General features: G+C 42.5%; 1 protein-coding gene across 1 annotated transcript in view; it reads right to left on the bottom strand.

Moving 5' to 3' along the window:
• The window catches only part of RNF168 (ring finger protein 168), a 35,159-nt gene extending 15,125 nt beyond the window's left edge, over positions 1–20,034 (bottom strand). The window contains exons 1-4 of the mRNA XM_041769375.1: positions 19,894–20,034; positions 19,275–19,611; positions 4,098–4,174; positions 534–713 (exon numbers count right to left, since the gene is read on the bottom strand). Of these exons, the coding sequence (XP_041625309.1) occupies positions 534–713; positions 4,098–4,174; positions 19,275–19,575 (558 nt within the window). The 5' untranslated portion in view covers positions 19,576–19,611; positions 19,894–20,034. The remainder of the gene's footprint in view (positions 1–533; positions 714–4,097; positions 4,175–19,274; positions 19,612–19,893) is intronic.
• Positions 20,035–22,371: the final 2,337 nt, after the last annotated feature.

Below are 22,371 nucleotides of genomic sequence, written 5' to 3'. Positions count from 1 at the left end.
TGCAAAAAATGTAATACGCAAAAAAAATTGTTTTAATTAGAACATATATGTCAAAAATCACTTCTAGTAGGGGATTCCTGGGTGGCTCAGTGGTTTGGCCGCCTGCCTTTGGCCCAGGGCGTAATCCTGGGGTCCCAGGATCGAGTCCCATGTCGGGCTCCCGGCGTGAATCCTGCTTCTCCCTCCTCCTGTGTCTCTGCCTCTTCTCTCTCTCTCTCCGTCTATCATAAATAAATAAATCTTTAAAAATCACTTCTACTCATGGTGAACTTCCTCAGATCTTTGAAACCCACGTAGTTTCACAGTTGTGAGATCGAGCCCCAGGTTGGGCTCCACCCTCAGTGTGGAGTCTGCTGGAGTCTCTCTCCCTCTGCCCCTCCTGCTTGTGCTCTCTTTCTATCTAAAATAAATAAGTAAATCCTTAAAAAAAAAGAAAGAAAGAAAGAAAGAAAGAAAGAAAGAAAGAAAGCAAAAAACCATGCAGTCAAAGCAATAGGAACATCAATACTTCACGGTTCTCTCCTAAAACTTACGATATTAACGCTTAGCTTTCTTGCTAGTTCCTCATCACTTTTCAGTTGCTCTTCCATCTCTCTTCGCCTTTTTTCTGCCTGTCGTTTTTCCTCCTCTTCCTCCTCTGCTAATAATCTCTGTATGTATTCTTCACTGGCTTTGTTTTCTTCTTCTTCACTTGCTCGTCGCTCTGCCTCCACCTTAAAAATGATCAATAAAGAACAATTCTCTGAACTTTTAAATATTTAATATATTTAACTTTTTTTTAAGTAGGCTCCACATCTAGTATAGGAGCCCAACACAGGGCTTGAACTCATGACCCTGAGATCAAGACCTGAGCAGAGATCAAGAGTCGGATGCTTAACCAAATAAGCCACTCAGGCGCTCCTATACTTGCAACATTTCTTGAGAAGAACAGCAAAAGTAATAAAAAAGGAAAAAATTGGCAGGAATTACAATGTTTCAAATGATGTACAAATATGAAAGCAAATTCCTACAAAACAGGAAGCCTTCCCCAGTCAGCCCAAAGAAATCTTCATCAAACCCCCACTCCTCTTCACCTACCACACCTTCAACTACACTGTTATCCTGAAGTTAGGAGGAAGCCCCCAGGCACAGTGGGTGGGACTGGAGAGGTTGCTGAAGAAGCAACCACAAGGGTGATTATGTGATTTACAGATGAGCAGACAGAAAAGCAAGTAACTTTTTTTTTTAAAGGTTCTTTTAAAAAAGATTTTTATTTATTCATGACAGACACAGAGAGAGGCAGAGACACAGGCAGAAGAAGCAGGCTCCATGCAGGGAGCCCAATGTGGGACTCGATCCCTGATCTCCAGGATTACACCCTGGGCTGAAGGCTAAACCGCTGGGCCACCAGGGCTGCCTGCAAATAACTTTCTGAGCTCATGGCAGAGTAGAGACTCCACCCCAAATTCTAAGACTCGAGGCCATGTTTGTGGTAATTTTTTTTTTTTTATGTTTGTGGTAATTTAAACTGTACTTCCTGGGGCACCTGGGTGGCTCTGTGGTTGAGCATCTGCCTTCGGCTCAGGGTGTTCAGGATGTGATCCCGGAGTCCTGGGATCCAGTCCTGCCTCCGGCTCCCTGCAGGGAGCCTGCTTCTCCCTCTGCCTGTGTCTCTGGCTCTGTTTCTCATGAATAACTAAAATCTTTTTTTAAAAAAAGAAGAAATAAAAAAATAAATAAATAAAAATTAAAAAAATAAAAATAAAAAAATAAAAAAAGAAGAAATATGAGGGAAATAATCTCTTCCTCTGCCATGCGAGGACACAAGGAATAGGCAGTTGTCAAGCCAGGATACCAAGTCCTCATCCAACAGATCTGCCTGTGTCTCAGTCTTTGACTTCCCAGACCCAGAATTATGAGAAATAAATGCTTTTTGTTTACCCACCCAGTTTACAGTATTTTTGTTATGGCAGCCCCAATGGAAGAAGACATCCATAATCTACGACCCTTTGTCCATGCTTTAAACTCAAAGCTTCAGGGAAATGAAAAAAGAAACCTTTCACAATAAAATGCTTAATAATTGCTATCACAAAAACTAATTCAACGAACAATTCACAAGCTCGCAAGATATAAAATTAATATGCAAAACTCAATTGCATCCATATACAGAAATAATAACCAGTTAGAAGTTTTAACAGATGAGAAGACAAAAATGATAGAAAAATGGGCAGAAGACACAGAAAGTTCATCGCCCCCCAAATTATAAAAATGTCCCTTAGTTATATGAAATACAATCTTTCTCATAATAAGAGAAATGCCAAGTAAAACTACACAGAGATAGGACTTCCAGCCACTAATAATGATAGAGTAAAACACTGGTGGAAGACATCTTCCAACAGAAAACAAGTTTAAAACCTGGACATTATACAATAAGCAACTACCAAAGGAGTTAGAGTGAACATTATCAGACCAACTGCTCCTCCTGGCTTTAAGCCTGGAGCTAACATAACCTAACACCTGTGGAAGCTAACACACACTTCCGGTCCCTTGATATTCTAAGGTTCGCAGGCAGGGATGCCTGGGTGGCTCAGCGGTTGATCCTCTGCCTTCAGCTCAGGAAGTGATCCTGGGGCCCTGGGATCCAATACCATATCGGGCTCCCTGTGAAGAGCTTGAGTCTCCCTCTGCCTCTCTCATGAATAAATTAAATCCTTAATAAATGAATGAATGATGAATGAATGAATGAATAAAAGGTTTACAGACAATTTACTGGGGAAAAGGCTCTCATTACAATACATGGGGATAAAATAAGGGAATATTTGTATGAAATTAAAAAAAAAAAAATCAACCTCAACCCCTACCTCATGTCATAGTCAAAAACTAACTGAATGGATTATCAATCTAAACATAACTAAAACAAATTCTAGACTTTTTGTGACTTTTGGGTTAAGCAAAGTTATCAAAATTTATAGCTAAGATCAGTGAATTTTCCTATATTGAACCTTACCATAGATAAATTCCACCTCAACAAAGCTTTCTCTTTTTTTAAAGAAAAACTATGCCAATACCATTTTTCAACCATCAGATTAGCAATAATGCAAAAGTCTGCGAGTACTCTGTTGGCAAGGGTGTTTTGAAATAGGCATTCTCAACAGAAATGCAAAATGGTATCCCTAGGAAGGAGAATTTGGCAGTTCTAACAAATCTACAATATCATTTACACTTCAACCTGGCAATATCACGTCTAGCAATTTACTCAGAAGGTATACTTCTAATAATATTAAAATATATATGCACAGTATTATTTGTAGTTAGAAAACAGTGGAAACTATTTTTCTTTCTCTTGAGAGATATGGAGTGATTTCCAGGAAATACTACCAAGGAAAAAAAGGAAGGTTCAAAAGAGTATACAATATGTAATATTTAATATACAAGAATAGTTATGTATCTGTTTATCTTTACAAAAAAAAAACAAAAGGAAGGATAAACTACACAGAGATAAAACTGGTTATCTACAATGTGGTGGGCACAGGGTAGATAAGATACCGGAGGGAGTATCCTCTCTGATAATAACTTTTTATATAATTTTTACTTTTGGATGCATATTAAAATCCTACACATTCAAAAATATACAAAGAAATCCATAAAGATGGGATGGGAAAATGAAAAAAAAAAATCACTATTACATAAGGGCACCAATCATATATAAATAAATTAAAGCTAGTTTGTAACTATTGTGAACACATAAAAAAAATAGAGCCTTTGTAAAGTACACTTTTAATTTATATTTCAATATATATTATTTATACAAGCATAAATATGGCATCTTGGTGGCTCAGGCAGATAAACCTGCGACCTCTTAATCTTGGCTCAGATCCCACAACCCCTTAATTTTGGGGTTGTGGGATCAAGCCCCTCGTGAAGCACCATGCTGAATGCTGAGTATGGAGCCTGCTTAAGAGTCTCTCTCCCTCTGCATCTCACCCCACCCCCCTGGCACATGCATACTATCTCTAAAAATAAATAAATATTTTTAAAAACCCCACAAAACTGTAAGCAAAATCTGAAATTGAAAACAGAAGAATGTTCCCAAAAAAGAATAACTATTTAATACCTACCTTGCTTATCTCCTCTTCATATTCTCTTCTCAATTCCCCAGGTTTACTTAATAAGCGAACTGGCTGATAGTCATCAACTGTTTCAGATCAAGAAAGAAAATATTACAGATAATACAGAATTTTATGGCTGGCTTTGGTCTTTCATTAAACCTATATATTGGGGCAGCCCCAGTGGCGCAGCGGTTTAGTGTAGCCTGCAGCCCAGGACGTGATCCTGGAGACCCTGGATCAAGTCCCTGGATCAAGTCCCAGGTGAGGCTCTCTGCATGGTGCCTGCTTCTCCCTCTGCCTGTGTCTCTGCCTCCCTCTCTCTGTATCTCTATGAATAAATAAATAAAGTCTTTTAAAAAAATAAGGTATAAAAAAATAAATAAATAAGCCTACATTGGCCTGACCCAGATTGACAGGATCGAGTCCCACATTGGGCTTCCTGCATGGAGTCTGCTTCGCCCTCTGCCCCTGTCTCTGCCTTTCTCTCTTTCTGTGTCTCTCATGAATAAATAAAATCTTAAAAAAAAAATAAGTAATCTCTACATTCAACATAGGGCTTGAACTTTCAACCCAAAAATCAACAGTCACACTTTCTACTATGGCCAGCCATGCGCCTGCCTATGGAATTCCATTTTATTTTTTAAAGATTTATTTTTAACTTGAGAGAGAAAGCATGAGCAGGGGGAGGGGCAGAGGCAGTGGGAGAAGACTAGACTCCACTCAACTCAGGGCTCAATCCCAGAACCCCAGGCCAAGATCATGACCTGAACCCAAGCAATGACTGAGCCACCCAGGTGCCCTGGAATTCCATTCATTTATTTATTTAGATTTTATTTGAGAAAGAGAGAGAGAGAGCACAAACTAGGGGGAAAGGGAGAAGCAGGCCTCCCACTGAGCAGGGAGCCCAATGTGGGGCTTGATCCCAGGCCACGGATCATGACCTGAGCCAAAGGCAGCTGCTTAATCAAATGAGGCCCCAGGTATCCTGGAATTCCATTTTATTTTTTTTAAATTTTTTTTAATTTTTATTTATTTATGATAGTCACACAGAGAGAGAGAGAGAGAGAGAGGCAGACACACAGGCAGAGGGAGAAGCAGGCTCCATGCACCGGGAGCCCGACGTGGGATTCGATCCCGGATCTCCAGGCAGGCGCCAAACTGCTGTGCCACCCAGGGATCCCCTGGAATTCCATTTTAAAAGAAAGTTCAGGGGTGCTTGCCTTGCTCGGTCAGTAAAGCATGTGACTCTTGGATGTTGGGGTCATGAGTTTGAGCCCCATGTTGGGTTAAGTTTAATAAAAAAACTTAAAAAAAGAATGAAAGAAAAATAGAAAGTCCAGAGGTTTTCTGGTTCAAAATGGTACATGAATACATATACTTAACTCATGTTCTACAATCTATTAAAATAACAGTAAAGGAAATTTTAAACAGTCATCTTACAACAGCAAAGAGATTAGGGGAAGGGTCAATCGGTAAACAAGAAACAAATTTGGGGAGACCTGAGTGACTCAGCGGTTGAGTATCTGCCTTTGGCCCAGGGTGTGACCCTGGGGTCTTGGGATCAAGTGCCACATCAGGCTCCCCGCAGGGAGCCTGCTTCTCCCTCAGCCTGTGTCTCTGCCTCTCTTTCTGTGTCTCTCATGAATAAACAAATAAAATCTTAAATAAATACTTGCAAATAATTTATCTGATAAGGCATTAATATCAAGAACATATAAAGAACTCCAACAACTCAAGAACAAAAAACAAACCCAATTTAAAAAAATGGGTAAAGGGGCAGCCTGGGTGGCTCAGCAGTTTAGTGCCCGCTTTCAGCCCAGGGCCTGATCCTGGAGACCCGGGATCAAGTCCCACGTCGGGCTCCATGCATGGAGCCTGCTTCTCTTTCTGTCCCTCATGAGTAAATAAATAAAATCTTAAAAAAATAAAAATAAAAATTGGGGATCCCTGGGTGGCTCAGTGGTTTGGTGCCTGCCTTTGGCCCGGGGTGTGACCCTGGAGTCCAGGGATAGAGTCCCACATCAGGCTCCTGGCATAGAGCCTGCTTCTCCCTCTGCCTGTGTCTCTGCCTCTCTCTCTCTCTTTCTGTGTCTTTCATGAATAAATAAATTTTAAAAATCTTAAAAAAAAAAAGGTAAAAAAAAATAATAATAAAAAATAAAAAATGGGTAAAGGATTCAAACATACTTTTCAAAAAGAGACATAAGTGGCCAACAAGCACATAAAAAGATGCTAATATCACTAGTCATTAGGGAAATGCAAATCAAAACAACAAAGAGATACCACTTCATAACCATTAAGATGGTTATTATAAAACAAAACTTAAGTGTTGACAAGGAGATGGAGAAACTGAAATCCTTATGCACTGTTGATAAAAGTGTAAAATGGTGCAGCAGCTATGGAAAACAATATAGTGGTTGGACAAATAATTAAAATTACCATATGAATCAGCAATTCCCTTCTGGGTACATATTCAAAAGAGTTGAAAGCAGGGACTCAGATACTTATACACCAATGTTTATAGGGAGCATTATTCACAACAGCCAAAAGGTGGAAGTAATCCAAGTGTTTATCAGCAGATAAATGAATAAAATGTGGTAAATACAGCGGAATATTATTCAGTTATAAAACGGGATGAAAATAAATAGATAAATAAAATTGAATGAAATTCTTGCTTTTTTTTCTAAAAGATTTTTAAAAATTAATTTATTTGAGAGAGTGAAAACATGTTGGGAAGGGTAGAGGGCAAAGCACCCCAATGAAGGGCTCAATCTCAGGACCCCAGGATCATGACCTGAGTCAAAGGCAGACGCTTAACCAACTGAGCCAACTAGGTACCCCATGAAATTCTGACATACTATATAACAAGAATGACCCTTGAAGATATTATGCTAAGGGAAAGAAGTCAGACACAAAAGAACTAATACCTATTATGATTCTACTTATATGAAGGTACCTATAGCAGTCAAATTTGACAGAAAGTAGAATGGTGGTTGCCAGGGGTTACGGGAAGGAGGAATTGGGGAGTTATTGTGTAATGGCTATAGTTTTAATTGTGGAGAATGAAAAGTTCTGGAGATGGATGGTGGTGATGGCTGCACATCAATGTGACTGCACTCCATGCCACTGAACTGTATACTTAGAAACAATTAAAATGGGGACAGCTGGGTGGCTCAGTTGGTTAAGCGTCCAACTCCGATTTCAGCTCAGGTCATGATCTCAGTGTTGCAAGATGGAGCCCTGCTTGAAGCTCCACACTCAGAGGACAATCGGCTTGAGATCTCTCTCTTTCTCTCTCCCTCTGGCTCCTATCCCAAGTCATTCTCTCTAAAATAAATAAACAAAATCTTAAAAAATATTAGAATGGCAAATTTTCTGTTAAGTGTATTTTGCCACCATAAAAAACAACAAAAATCAAAACTTCTGTTAAAAAGAAAACTACAGGAGGATGGCTTGTTTCCTTCCCCTTAGAGAGTAGCATACTCTTTGTGGTCTTTTTTTTTTTTTTTTTAAGATTTTACTTATTTAGGGGATCCCTGGGTGGCGCAGTGGTTTGGCGCTTGCCTTTGGCCCGGGGCGCGATCCTGGAGACCCGGGATCGAATCCCACGTCGGGCTCCCGGTGCATGGAGCCTGCTTCTCCCTCTGCCTGTGTCTCTGCCTCTCTCTCTCTCTCTCTCTGTGACTATCATAAATAAATAAAAATTAAAAAAAAAAATTTAAAAAAAAAAAAAAAAAAAGATTTTACTTATTTATTCACAGACACAGAGAGAAAGAGGCAGAGACAGAGGCAAAGAGAGAAGCAGGCTCCATGCAGGGAGCCTGATGTGGGACTCGATCCTGGATCCCCAGGATCACACCCCAGGCTGCAGGCGGCGCCAAACCGCTGCGCCACCGCTGCGTCACCCGGGCTGCCCTCTTTGTGGTCATTTTGTAGAAAAAAAGCCACCGTGGATCATCACCCATGGTTAATGCCTTGGGTGGCAACACTGGATTTTCATTTGACAATTTAAAATGGCTTTGGAGGGATCCCTGGGTGGCTCAGCGGTTTGGCGCCTGCCTTTGGCCCAGGGCGCAATCCTGAAGTCCCGGGATTGAGTCCCACGTCGGGCTCCTGGCACTGAGCCTGCTTCTCCCTCTGCCTGTGTCTATGTCTCTGCCTCTCTCTCTCTCTCTCTCATGAATAAATAAAATCTTTAAATAAAAAAAATAAAATGGCTTTGGAATAAACATTAAAAGAAAAGGAAAAAGAAAACCAAAGGGCTAAAATGGAGACACTTAAGGCTCCCCATTAGTAAACCAAGATTTAATATCTAAACTACCTTTAGGGGCATCTGGGTGGCTCAGTTGGTTAAGTGCCATCTGCCTTTGGCTCAGGTCATGATCTCAGGGTCCCATGATCGAGGTCTACATAGAGGGGTCCCTGCTCATCAAGGAGTCAGCTTCTCCTTTTCCTTCCAAGTTAATCAAAGAATTGAATGTCCAATACTGGACCAAAATAAAAGATCACAATAAACCTAACTTGAGCAATTAAGTCATTCATAAAATTACATTACTTTCATCACTCAATTTGATTCTGCTTGTATCATGCCAGAAATAGTTTTCTTCTTCCCATTAAATTTGCTCATCCAATAATGAAAAAAAAAAAATTTGCTCATCCAATCTTCCTCTGAAGCCTGAAAAAGGTTCCTTGATTCTTCCAGTTTCTGGTGGTTTACCAGCAATCTTTGGTGTTCACTGGTTTGTAGGTGCATTACTCTAACCCTCTTGTCTTCACATAGTGTTCCCACTACGGGTTTTCATATCATTCTCCTTCTGCATGTCTGTCTCTGTTCAAATTTTCCATTTATGAGGACACCAGTCATAATGGATAAGGACCCACAACACTAACGACCTAAACTTGCATACCTCTGTAAAGATCTTATTTCCAAAAAAAAAATCTTATTTCCAAATAAAGTATGAAGTATTAGAGGTTAGGAGTTAAACATTTCTTTTCGAAGGAGACACAATTCAACATATAACAACGTGTAATTGGTCTTCACTGAAAAACTATAAAACATTACTGAGGGAAATTGAAGATTTAAATCAATGGAGAGAAAGACTGTTTTCACAGGTACAAGGGCTCTATGGTGTTAACATATCAATTCTCCCCAAATTGATCCAAAGATCCAACACAACCCAAATCAACTCCTACTACAATTTTGGTAGAAAGTGACAGGTTGATTTAAAAATCTACATGAGGGGGACGCTTGGGTGGCTCAGCGGTTGAGCGTCTGCCTTTGGCTCAGGGCATGATCCCAGGTTCTCGGGATCCAGTCCCACATCAGGTTTCCTGCATGGAGCCTGCTTCTCCCTCTGCCTGTGTCTATCTCTCTCTGTGTGTCTCTCATGAATAAAATAAAATAATAAATAAAATTAAATAAAATTAAATAAAATTAAATAATATAAAAATATAAAAAATAAAATAAATAAATAAAATAAAATAAAATAAAATAAAATAAAATAAATAAAATAATCTACATAAGGGAAGCCTTGGTGGCTCAGTGGTATAGCATTGCCTCCAGCCCAGGGCATGTTCCTGGAGACCAGGATCGAGTCCCACATCGGGCTCCCTGCATGGAGCCTGCTTCTCCCTCTGCCTGTGTCTCTGCCTGTGTGTATGTGTCTCTCATGAATAAATAAAATCTAAAAAAAAAAAAAAAAAAATCTACATGAAAATAGAAAGGACCTAGAATACCCAGAGCAAACATGAATAATAATAAAATCGGAGATCTATTACTATGTGACTTCAAGGTTTTCTGTAAAGCCACAGGAATCAACAGTATGATTTTAACATTAAAATCAACAAATCGGGCAGCCCCGGTGGCTCAGCAGTTTAGCGGTTTAGCGCCGCCTACAGCTCAGGGAGTGATCCTGGAGACCTGGGATCGAGTCCCGCAATTAGGCTCCCTGCATGGAGCCTGCTTCTCCCTCTGCCTGTGTCTCTGCCTCTCTCTCTCTTCCTCTCTGTGTATTCTCACGAATAAATAAATAAAATATTAAAAAATAAAATAAAATAAACAAATCAATGGAATAGACCTCCAACATTTAAGAAAAGTCTTTTCAACAAATGTAGAGGAATGAGTGATATCCATACAGGAAAAAATTAACCTTAACCCTTATCTCACACAATATTCACAAAATTTGAAATGGACCAGACTTAAACATAAAAGCCTAAACCATAAAGCTTTTAGAAAAAACAAAGAAATACTTTTTTCAAAGATTTATTTATTTGAGAAAGTGTGTGCTGGCACACGGAGAGGGATGGAAGGAGAGAAAGAATCCCAAACAGACTCTCCATTGAGCACAGAGCCCAATGTGGGGCCCAATCCCACAACCCATGAGATCATGACCCGAGCCAAAACCAAGAGTTTGGTACTTAACTGACTGAGCAGGTGCCCCATAAATATTTTTATATTACTACAGAGGATAAAGAGTTTTTCAGGACACACAAGGTAATAACCATAAAAGGAAAAGTTTATTAGTTAGACTTTATGAAAATTAAACACTTCAGCTCAACAGATTGCCTGGTTGGCATAGGCAGTGGAGAATGTGACTCTTGATCTTGAGGCTATGAGTTCAAGTCCCAGGCTGGTGCAGAGATTAGTTAAAATAAAATCTTGAAAAACTTTTGCAGCTAGTCAAGATACCATTAAGAAAATGAATATGCAAGCCACGGACTGTAAAAAATAATCATAAAACATATCTTGCAAAGTAAGGGCATCCAAGAACTCCTACAACTCGGGCAGCCCTGTGGGGCAGTGGTTTAGCGCCGCCTGCAGCCCAGGGTGTGATCCTGGAGACCCAGGATCCAGTCCCACGTCAGGCTCCCTGCATGGAGCCTGCTTCTCCCTCTGCCTGTGCCTCTGCCCCCCCCCTCTCTCTGTCTTTATGAATAAATAAATGAAATCTTTAAAAATAAATAAATAACTCCTACAACTCAATAATACAAAGATGGGGTGCCTGAGTGGCTTAGTCAATTAAGTGACCAACTCTTGATTTTAGCTAGGGTCATGATCTTAGGGTGGTGAGACTGAGACTCCATTGGGCTCCATGCTCCATATGGAGTCTGCTTGAGTTCTTTCTCCCTCTCCTCCTACCCTTCTCTCTGCTTGCATGTGCTCTAAATCAATCAATCAATCAAATCTTTTTTTTTTATGATAGTCACACGGGGGGGGCGGGGGGGGGGGGAGGGAGAGAGAGAGAGAGAGAGAGAGAGAGAGAGAGGCAGAGACATAGGCAGAGGGAGAAGCAGGCTCCGTGCACTGGGAGCCCGATGTGGGACTCAATACCGGGTCTCCAGGATCGTGCCCTGGGCCAAAGGCAGGCGCCAAACCGCTGCGCCACCCAGGGATCCCAATCAATCAAATATTTTTAAAAAATAATACAAAGAAAAACAACTCAAGAAGCAAAAGATTCAGACTCACAACGTAAAGTACATAAATGGTCAATAAATGATAAGAGATTCAACACCATAAGTCACCAGGAAAATGTAAATTAAAACTACAATGAGATATGACTACCAATCTATCAGAATAGTTAAAATTAAATAGATAGGTAACACCAAATAACACCCAATATTAGTGAACATGTTTTAAGTGAATTGAACGTGCCTTCCCCACTCTCAATTCTATACTGAAACCCAAACCCAACCCAACAGTATTTGGAGGTGGAGCTTTTGGGAGGTAATTAGGTCAGAAGGGTAGGGCACTCCTGACTCCTGTTTGGGATTAGCTTTCAACCAGGTAAAGACTTTTCCAGGAAGAGGGCTCCCACAAAGAATTAAGTCAGATAGCACCTTGATCTTAGACTTCCCAGCCTCCAGAACTATATAAAAAAATAAATTTTTATGTATAAGTCACCAAGTCTATATATTTTGTTACAGCAGCCCAAACTAAGACAAATGTGCAGAAACCAGAATCTGCAAACATTTGTCGCTGGGATTAGAAAATACAACCATTTTGGAAAATGATAGTACACAGTTTTTTATACAACCAAGCATACCTACTCTGAACAGTTCCACTCCTAAGCATTTATGCAAGAAAAAATGAATACATATGACTACAAAACAAAATAAACGGGGATCCCTGGGTGGCGCAGCGGTTTGGCGCCTGCCTTTGGCCCAGGGCACGATCCTGGAGACCCAGGATCGAATCCCACATCAGGCTCCCGGTGCATGGAGCCTGCTTCTCCCTCTGCCTATGTCTCTCTCTCTCTCTCTCTCTCTCTGTGACTATCATAAATAAATAAAAATTAAAAAAAAAAAAAAAAACAAAGAACCCTATTACAAGAATCTTTACAGTAACTTTATTCCTAATCTCCCAAACCTGGAACAGCTGACACCATGAACTGGAGAACTGCCATCAAAATATAACATAGTCAAACAGTAAGATGATACAGAAAAATAAAAAGAAACTACTAATATCCAAAACATACGTCTCCAACATTATACTAAGAATCTTATGCTAAAGAATATACACTGCACGATTACTATTGTATTTTGAATTGTGTCTCCCAAAAAGGTATGTTGAAGTCCTAATACCTGTACTAAGAATGAGACCTTACTGGGAAATGACTGTTGTGGACATGATTGAGTTCAAACTGGAGTAGGGTGGGCACTTAATACAGTATCACTGCTGTCCTCATAAAACAGGAGACAAAGAGTGGATGGAAACAGTTATGTAAAGATAGACACAGAGGGAGAATGCCATGTGATTATGGAGGCAAACTGGAGCTATGTGGCTGCAAGTCAAGGAATACCATGGGGTATTAGCAACACCCAGAAGCTAAGAAAGGCATGAAAAAAGAAGAAGAAGAAGAAGAAGAAGAAAGAAGAAGAAAGAAGAAGAAAGAAGAAGAAAGAAGAAGAAGAAGAAGAAGAAGAAGAAGAAGAAGAAGAAGAAGAAGAAGAAAAAGAAAAAGAAAGAAAAAGAAAAAGAAAAAGAAAAAGAAAAAGAAAAAGAAAAATTAAAAGAAAAAGAAAAAGAAAAAGAAAAAGAAAAAGAAAAAGAAAAAGAAAAAGAAAAAGAAAAAGAAAAAGAAAAAGAAAAGAAAAAGAAAAAGAGGGATCCCTGGGTGGCGCAGCGGTTTGGCGCCTGCCTTTGGCCCAGGGCGCGATCCTGGAGACCCGGGATCGAATCCCACATCAGGCTCCCGGTGCATGGAGCCTGCTTCTTCCTCTGCCTGTGTCTCTGCCTCTCTCTCTCTCTCTGTGACTATCATAAAAAAAACAACAAAAAAAAAGGCATGGAACAGATTCTCCTCTGGAACTTTTAAGAGAACACATCCCTGCTGACAGCATTATCTGGAGCTTCCAGAATCCAGAATTGTGGGAAAATAAATTTCTGTTAAGCCACCTAGTTTGTGGTACTCTGTTATGCCAACCCTAGTAAACTTGTAGAATTTCATGTATATGGGGCGCCTGGGTGACTCGGTGGATAAGCATCTGCCTTAGGCTCAGGTCGTGATCCCGGGGTCGAGGATCGAGTCCCACATCAGGCTCCCTTCAAGGAGCCTACTTCTCCTGCCTGTGTCTCTGCCTCTCCCTGTGCGTCGCTGGTGAATAAAGAAATAAAATCTTAAAAAGAAAAAAAAAAGAATTTCATGTATATGAAGTTCTGGAAAAGGCAAAATTCATCTATGGTGGGAAAAAATAAAAACACTGGTTGACTCATGGAGGGTATGGGTAGAGATTAACTGGAAAGCAAGGGTGATGGTAATATTCTGTATCTTTATAAGGGTTCATGTTACAAAGGGCTATATGTATGTGAACACTCAATGAAGATATAATTTAGATTTGTGCATTTCACTATATGTAAATTTACATTAAAAGAAGAGTTATAAGCTAACATTGATCCCTCGTAAATATGTACACTTACATATTTAAGGGAAAGTGAAATAAAAAAATAAGACTGACAGACGGATAGATGAAAGATCTATGACACAGCCAGTATAAAATACGTTACATCCGATTATGGGTATATAAGAGTTCTCTATAAAGTTCTTTCAACTTTTCTCTATGTTTAACATTTTTCAAAGACGCCTGGGTGGCTTAGCAGTTGAGCATCTGTCTTCAGCTCAGGTGGTGATCCTGGGGTCCTCGGATCAAGTCCTGCATCAGGCTCCCTGCATGGAGCCTGCTTCTCCCTCTGCCTATGTCTCTGCCTCTCTGTGTCTCTCATGAATAAATAAATAAAATCTTTAAAAGTAAATAAGTATACCAAAAATTCTTTTAAAAAAAAGGAAAAAAAACAAGTGTTGGCAAGAATGTGGTTCAACCTACAACTCTTATACGCTACTGGCATGAGTATAAATTGGTAAAACCACTTTGGAAAACTGGTAATATCTCCTAAGACCTACCCAACCTGTAACACCCACCATGGGGTGGTCTTAGGGTATACTGAATATTTAAACTCAGAAAATGACCACAGGACCACATTTGGCATCAATTTAACAGCATGAGAGCAAGGAAGCCAGATAATCCTTGCTCCACAGAAACCAACATTTCTTACATCAACAACATAGGCACAGCTTCCCACAAGGAATATGCTCAGTTACAATGGTCACTATGCTCAGAGGAGCAGAGAGCACAATATCCCAATCAGTATATATAATTCCTTCCAACAGAGAGGCAATTTGTCCAGTTGAGGATCACTTTTCCCATAAGCAACGTTGCCTCGTTACATCATTAACATTCTTACCCTCAGGTTTTGGGGGAAATAAAACTAGAGATTTAATCAAATGATTAAATGATTCTCATCTAGCACAGGAAAGGATTTAACTTTTTTATCCACACTGTGACTCCCAAATTCCACTCTTAGATATATGAATATATCCAACAGAAATGCAGATATGTTTACCAAAATACAAGTATAAAAATATTACAGCACTATTTATAATAGCCCAAAATGCCCAATATCAATGGACATAAAATTTTTCATTGCTTTCACTATTTAATATTCACATAATACAGTACTATACAGTAATGAAGATAAACTGCAATCGTGCATATCACGGATCGATATCTCAATATAATGGTGAGCTAAATAAGCCAGATACAAGATACAAGATTCCATTTAAATGGGTCAGAACAGGGACACGTGGGTGGCTTAGCGGTTGAGAGCCTGCCTTCATGCCCCAGGGCATGATCCTGGGGTCCCAGGATCGAGTCCCACATTGAGCTCCCTGCATGGAGCCTGCTTTTCCCTCTGCCTGTGTCTCTGCCTGTGTCTCTCATAAGTAAATAAAATCTTAAAAAAAAAAAAAAAAAAAAAAGGTTCAGAACAGGTAATAGCAATCTATGGTGTTACATGTCAGAACTGTAGTAACAGGGATGGCAAGTGACTACAGACTGGGCCGCAAGAAATCAGGAGTTCTGGTGAAGTTCTGGATCTTGACCTGAATCCTGGTTATACAGACATTTTCACTTCAAAAATTCACTGACCTGCAGATTTATGATTTGTACACTTTTTAAGCGCAAGCGAGTGCATGCATGAACACTTGGGCAGGAGAAGGCGGGAGAGAGGAGCGGGAGAGAGGATCCAAAGCAGGCTCTACACCCCACGCTGCATCTCACGACCCTGAGGTTGTGCTGAGTCGAATGAAATCACAAGTCAGATGCTTAACTGACCGAGCCACCCAAGAGCCACTGATTTGTACACTTTTGCATGTATGTTATATTTCAATAGAATTTACATGGAAAACAAAGCAAGGTGAATCAACTTCCAGAACAGAAAGTGAGGAGATCTGTAGACCAGTTCTTCAACAAAACCACCACAACTGAAGAAAGGTATAAATAACTGGTCATATAAAAATCCCTTGGGCAGCCCAGATGGCTCAGCGGTTTAGCGCCTGCCTTCGGCCCAGGGCCTGATCCTGGAGACCTGGGATCGAGTCCCACGTCGTGCTCCCTGCGTGGAGCTTGCTTCTCCCTCTGCCTGTGTGTGTCTCTGCCTCTCTCCCTCTCTCTCTCTGTGTCTCTCATGAATAAATAAAAAAAAATCTTCAATAAATAAATAAATAAATAAACAAATATCCCTGTAAATTGTCCTAGGAACATACAGCAAATGAAGAAATATTTCCCAAAAAATTTACTAAATCTCAGTAAGAAAAATGAGCATCTGTAGCATTTGAACCACAACCTTCTCCCCCCCCCTCCCCCAAGCTAAATAAGAAGTTGGTTCTATTTCAAGTGGGGTGGCCAACTAATGATGTTGGCTATGATAGTTTGTACTTGTTTTTTGATGTTCTATGGAGGGTTGACAGCTTGGAGCTGCCTGCCATTTTTCTGACAGCACTCTATCAGCTTTCTTTTAAGTACTTACCACTAAAATTAGCATTATGGGATCCCTGGGTGGCGCAGTGGTTTGGCGCTTGCCTTTGGCCCAGGGCGCGATCCTGGAAACCCGGGATCGAATCCCACATCAGGCTCCCGGTGCATGGAGCCTGCTTCTCCCTCTGCCTATGTCTCTGCCTCTCTCTCTCTCTGTGACTATCATAAATAAATAAAAATTTAAATAAAAAAATTTAAAATAAATAAAATTAGCATTATTTTCAAGAATGCCCTTATGCTTGGACTTCTCTACGGTCTATTGTAAATAAAGCCATTTTCTTTGCAGGAGATCTTTGGAGCTCTCAGTTCTTATGGTCTGCCTCTTTCCCTGGGCAAAATCTGAGTTACTGCTCTAGAGCTGGAAGGCAAAGACTATGGCTTACTTCTTTCCTTATGAACAGGGCATTAGGCAGGCATAGTAGCCTCCACAGTCTTCTTGGCTTTCCTTCCCTAGAACCTTTGCCCTATGATTGAGCTGTGATGAAGGCAAGGGGACCCTAATATTCTCTACCTGCTTTGCCTGAGGTAACGAATGCTTCCTTTCTCTGAGTATGAAATGGATGGAGGAAGGGAGCCCATAGTCTCTCAGATCCACTCATCTGGAATTCAGCCTCTGCAACAGTGAGCTGGCAGGGATAAGACATGCTGGCAGTTTGTTCTTCCCAGAGGGATGCTACAGTCCTTTACCAGGAGCTGGACAGGGAGTCCTGGCTTGGCCACCTCACTTGAAATGGAGGCTCCTTATTATTTAGCTGGGTAGTGGGACGTTAGAACTCTAGAAATGATCAAAGGTTTACAACAACCAAGAAAATGGTGAATCAGGAAAAAAAGCAACTTAAAAATAGTAGGAAAGTTTTGTGGCACTTTTGCTCTTGCCTCGCGTCCTCCTCCGTGTAGTGGTAGTCTTGAACAAGGATATCCACATTCTCAGAATGGAACACTGGTTCCTGGTTCTGGAGGGGGTAGAACATACCCAGGGCAAGACACATGCTCCAAAAACACACAAGACCCCAACCTTTCACTGATCCCTAGGCTCAGTGCAAGCCAGCCTGACTAAGTGCTGAAGAACTGCCTCCACAGTGAGCCAATGTTTTAAGACAAAAAGGTGCTTTCTTGTTTTGTTTCTTTAGCTCCTGACATTAAAGGACATCTGTCAAAATGCTAACTGAACACAAGCAAAGGCACAGAGACTCAGGTGACCACACACAACAAGGCATACAGTCTTTGCAAAAATAGTTTGGTAAAGTTAGTAAACAAACGGACTATTATTCAACAATCGAAGAAAATGGTAAACTCTGGGGAAAGGAAGAAATCTGACTTCCAGTGTCACCACACTGTAACATTCAAATGTCCAATTTTCCAAAAAAAAAAAAAGTCACAAGGCATACAAAGAAACAAGGAAGCATGGACAATTCAAAGGAATAAAATAAATTAACAAACTATTTTTGAGGAAGTCCAGACATCAGACTTACTACTAAAAACTTTAAAACAGCCATCTTATCATCAACAAAGGGCACTGACAAAACTGAATATTCACATGTAAAAAAAAAAAAAAGAAAGAAAAGAAATTGGACCCTTACCCCACACCATACTAAACAAATTAGGTCAAAATGGATGAAAGACTCAAGAATAAGACCTAAAACTATAGAATTCCTAGAAGAAAACAGGAAAAAGCTTCATGACATTGAAGTTTAGCAATAATTTCTTGGATATGACACCAAAACCACAAGTACAAAAAGCAAAAATAGATAAAACAGGACTATATCAAACTTAATAACTTTTGTGCATCAAAGGACATAATCAGTAGAATGAAATAGCAACCCACGGAATGGGAGAAAATATTTGCAAATCTTATCTGATAAGGAGTTAACATCTAGAATATATAAACACCAACAACTCAACAACAAAAAAATCTGATTTTAAAACGAGCAAAAGGGGATCCCTCCCTGGGTGGCGCAGAGATTTGGTGCCTCCCTTTGGCCCAGGGCGCAATCCTGGAGACCTGGATCAAATCCCACCTCAGGCTCCTGGTGCATGGAGCCTGCTTCTCCCTCTGCCTGTGTTTCTCCACACACACACACACACACACACACACACACACACACACACACACACACCGGTGTCTCTAATGAATAACTAAATAAAATCTGCAAAAAAAAAAAATCACTGAACTAGATGGAACCAGTCACTGAAAGCTTTTTTTAGGTTCACTGCATGCTTAAGAATTAAATGAATGGAGATGTACAGCCAGGTAAGTTTCTGTATTTCCGGTGCTGCTGCTGCTCCGCGGACTACTGCTCATCTGTGAATATTTATGTCACCTTCACATGACGGAAGGCTCTAAGTGGGCCATTCTTGGGGCGTTGGTTGTTTCTTAACTTTTCATTTTTAACCCAACTGAACGTAGCCTGGGCATTATAACAACGGACAAAATCTTAACCGTCGACCTCGACATTTTGGGATCCATAAAACCCAAATCCTCGAGGAAAAAAAAATCTAGACACGTATCAACAGGTTTCTAGTGTATGGAACACAAATGGATTGGCGGTGGTTCAGTTTTTGTTTTGTTTTGAATATTTCTGTAAGTTATTCATTCATGACAGACACACAGAGAGAGAGAGAGAGAGGCCCAGACACAGGCAGAGGGGGAAGCAGGCTCCACGCAGGGAGCCCGACGCGGGACTCGATCCGGAGACCTCCGGGGTCACGCCCCGGGCCGCAGGCGGCGCTAACCGCTGCACCACCCGGGGGGGGGGGTCCCCAGGGATTCACTTTTTAAAGGATTTTTCTTTTTTCCTCTCTTCCCCGCAGACTCACCGACGTCCTCCGCCTCCTGCCCCGAGGCCCTGCGCTTGCACTCCCGGGCGTAGTGTTTCTGGATGACGGCCCACAGCTCGGCGTTGACCAGGGAATTCCTCCGGGTGTGGTACCGGGTCCACGAAGAGAGCCGGCGGCGGCAGAACGGGCAGCACAGACTCGCCTTCTCCACAGTCGCCTGGAAGCACGGACTGCACAGCGTGTGGCCGCACGGCAGCGTGATGGGCTCCACCAGGATGTCCACGCAGATGCGGCACTGGCACTCCGACAGGGAGGGGACGGCGCGGCGCGCGGCCGCCATTTCCGGAAGCTAGCGGGGCACCCCCGCCATCGACCCCTGCAAGACAAAGGTGCTCGTGGCGGGCCCCACCGCGCCGGACGCCGCCCTGCAGCCGGCGCCGCGGGATTCACACCCGCGCCCGAGGCCGACCGCGCGCGCGCAGCCGCACGGAGCCGCCCGGGAGCCAGGCTGCGGGGTCACCACAGCCGCGGCGGCGAGGCGGGCGGGACGCGCCGACGGCCCCGCCTCCCCCTCACCCGCCGGGCGCCCCGTTGGCTCGCGGCGGCCGCGCCCCAGGCCGCGCAGGCGGGAAGCGCGGCGGCAGCACTTCCGTCTTACCGTGGTCGCAGGCGCGCCCCGCGGACCCCCGTTCGGGCTTCCGCGCGCCTCCAGCGGCTCCCAGACCGCGCTCCCCTTTCTCTCGTCAGCCGCAAACGCTCGTCGGCGCGATGCTGCCGCAGCGACGCGGCAGGGGCTGTGACGTCACAGCCGCAGGCCCGCCCCCGGGCAGCGCGGCGGCGGGGCGGGACTTCCGGGTCCTGGGGACTTCCGGAGCTTCGCCCGCCGAGGCTCGGTCCTGCGGCACCGCCGCTGTCGCTCGGCTCGGGCTGCTGCTCGCGGGTCCTGCGGAAGCCCGGGAGGGTCGCGAGCGTGGGCTGCGGCACGGAAAGGGAAACTTCGACACAAGTTAGAGACCCAACAGGGGGCAGCCGGGGTGGCTCGGCCGTTTAGCGCCGCCTGCAGCCCAGGGCGTGACCCCGGGTCGCGGGATCGAGCCCCACCTTGGGCTCCCTGCGTGGAGCCTGCTTCTCCCTCGGCCTCTCTCTCTCTCTCTGTGTCTCTCATGAATAAATAAGTAAAATCTTTTAAAAAATAAAATAAAAATAAAGACCCAACAGGAGGCAGCCCAGGTGGCTCAGCGGTTTAGCGCCGCCTGCAGCCCAGGGCGTGATCCCGGGTCGCAGGATCCACTCCCACCTTGAGCTCCCTGCACGGAGCCTGCTTCTCCCTCTGCCCGTGTCTCTGCCTCTCTCTCTCTCTCTCTCTCTCTCTGTGTGTCTCTCATGAATAAATAAATAAAATCTTAAAAGAAAAAAAAAAAAGACTCAACAGTCATTTTAAAAATGCTTCCCGGGGCCCCTGGGTGGCTCAGCAGTTGAGCATCTGCCTTGGCTCAGGTCGTGATCCCGGGTCCTGGGGTCGAGTTCTGCATCCAGCTCCCTGCAGGGGGGTGGGGGTCTTCATAGGGAATTACAGGATCAGGGCGGTTTCCCCGGGAATCCGGTGTGAGCTGCCCTGCAAGGCCCTGGGTCTCCAGCCTCCAGCCTCAGGACCAGCGCTGCCACCGGCCATCCAGGACTTTTTTTTTTTTTTTTTTCTGCATCCAAGTCTTGTTACTGAGTATCAATGTCCGTACCCAATTTTTGGAAAAGAGATTCTTGGAAAAGGGAAAGGGAGGGAGAGGCCTCAAGAATGAGGAAGAGAAAAATTTGTTCAGTTCAAAGTCAAGATTTGATGAACCATTACTGTGTCCGTCTTCAGTTCCATCCATTTCTATGGCGGTTTCATAGGACTTGGGAAGACAAACTACAGGATTGCCTCGATTCTGGGGCTTAGCTGTCATATGCATGATTTGTAATGTACTCCTGTACTATTCCAATCTAGAGCAACCAAAACTACGAAAGAAGTAAAAAAATATTTTAGTATTTTGCGCACTCTGAAATGAGTTTTCCACTTTGATACTAAATTCTTGCGCTGACAACTGATCCTACTGTTTTGAATTCTATGAAAAAAGTAGGTTTTGGGGATGCCTGGCTGGCTTAGTTGGTAAAGCATGCAACTCTTAATCCCATTTGAGCTTGAGCCCCACATTGGATGTAGAAATTACTTTAAAAAATTTTTTTTTTATTTTAAAAAAAGTAGGTTTGGGCTAGAGAAAATACAGGGATTAAATAGACTCATCCCTAGCACTTAGGAATTAAAGCCCAGAGACAGAGTTACTGTTTAATGGTTACAGAGTTTATTTTCAGACTGACTGTAGTGATGGTTGCACAGTGTTATGAATGTATCTAATATGCTGAACTGTCCACTTAAAATGATTAAGATGGTAAATTTTATGCATATTTTACCGCAATAAGAAAAATTTTTGAAAAACAACAAAAACTAAATGAAAAGCAATAAAAGTCAGGCTTGAGTTCTTGAGGAAATGTTGCATAGATGTGGAGGTAGAGAAAAATATCACTGTGCATGAATACAATCTTTGAGGTGTTTTGGGTTTGCTAAGCCATTCAGGTTGGCTGCATGGTTTCCAGAGGAAGCCAAAGCAAGGAGGCGTGGGCCCTTGATAGAGAGCTTTGGGAACTTTTGTTTTGTTTTAATGTGAATTCAGAAATCTTTGGTTGTCATCCACTTGTCCATGATATCAACACCTCAGCCTAAAATTGCAGGCTCCTTAATATGGTCCCAACCTGCTTTTCCCTGTGGAATCTCCCATTATCCTTTTTTTTTTAAGATTTTTTTTTTAATTTATTTATTTATTCGAGAGAGGCGGGAGAGAGAGAGGTGCATGTGCCTGTGTGCACGGTGGGGGAGGGGCACAGAGAGTGCGATAAACTCCAGCCAACTGTGCTCAGTGTGGAACCCGTTTCAAAGCTGGATCCCATGACCCTGAGATCATGACCTGAGCCAAAACCAAGAGATGGACACCCAACCAACTGAGCCACCCAGGTGCCCCTCTCCCATTATTCTTTTAAAGACTGAACTATGATCTAGTTGCTGGCATCCAAATCTTGTGCTTTCAGACCATTGTCTGAAATC

Source organism: Vulpes lagopus, chromosome 1 (assembly GCF_018345385.1).
Source record: "Vulpes lagopus strain Blue_001 chromosome 1, ASM1834538v1, whole genome shotgun sequence".
Lineage (NCBI taxonomy): Eukaryota > Metazoa > Chordata > Mammalia > Carnivora > Canidae > Vulpes > Vulpes lagopus.
Note: the sequence above shows the minus strand (reverse complement) of the source record. Positions and strands in the feature narration are given on the sequence as shown.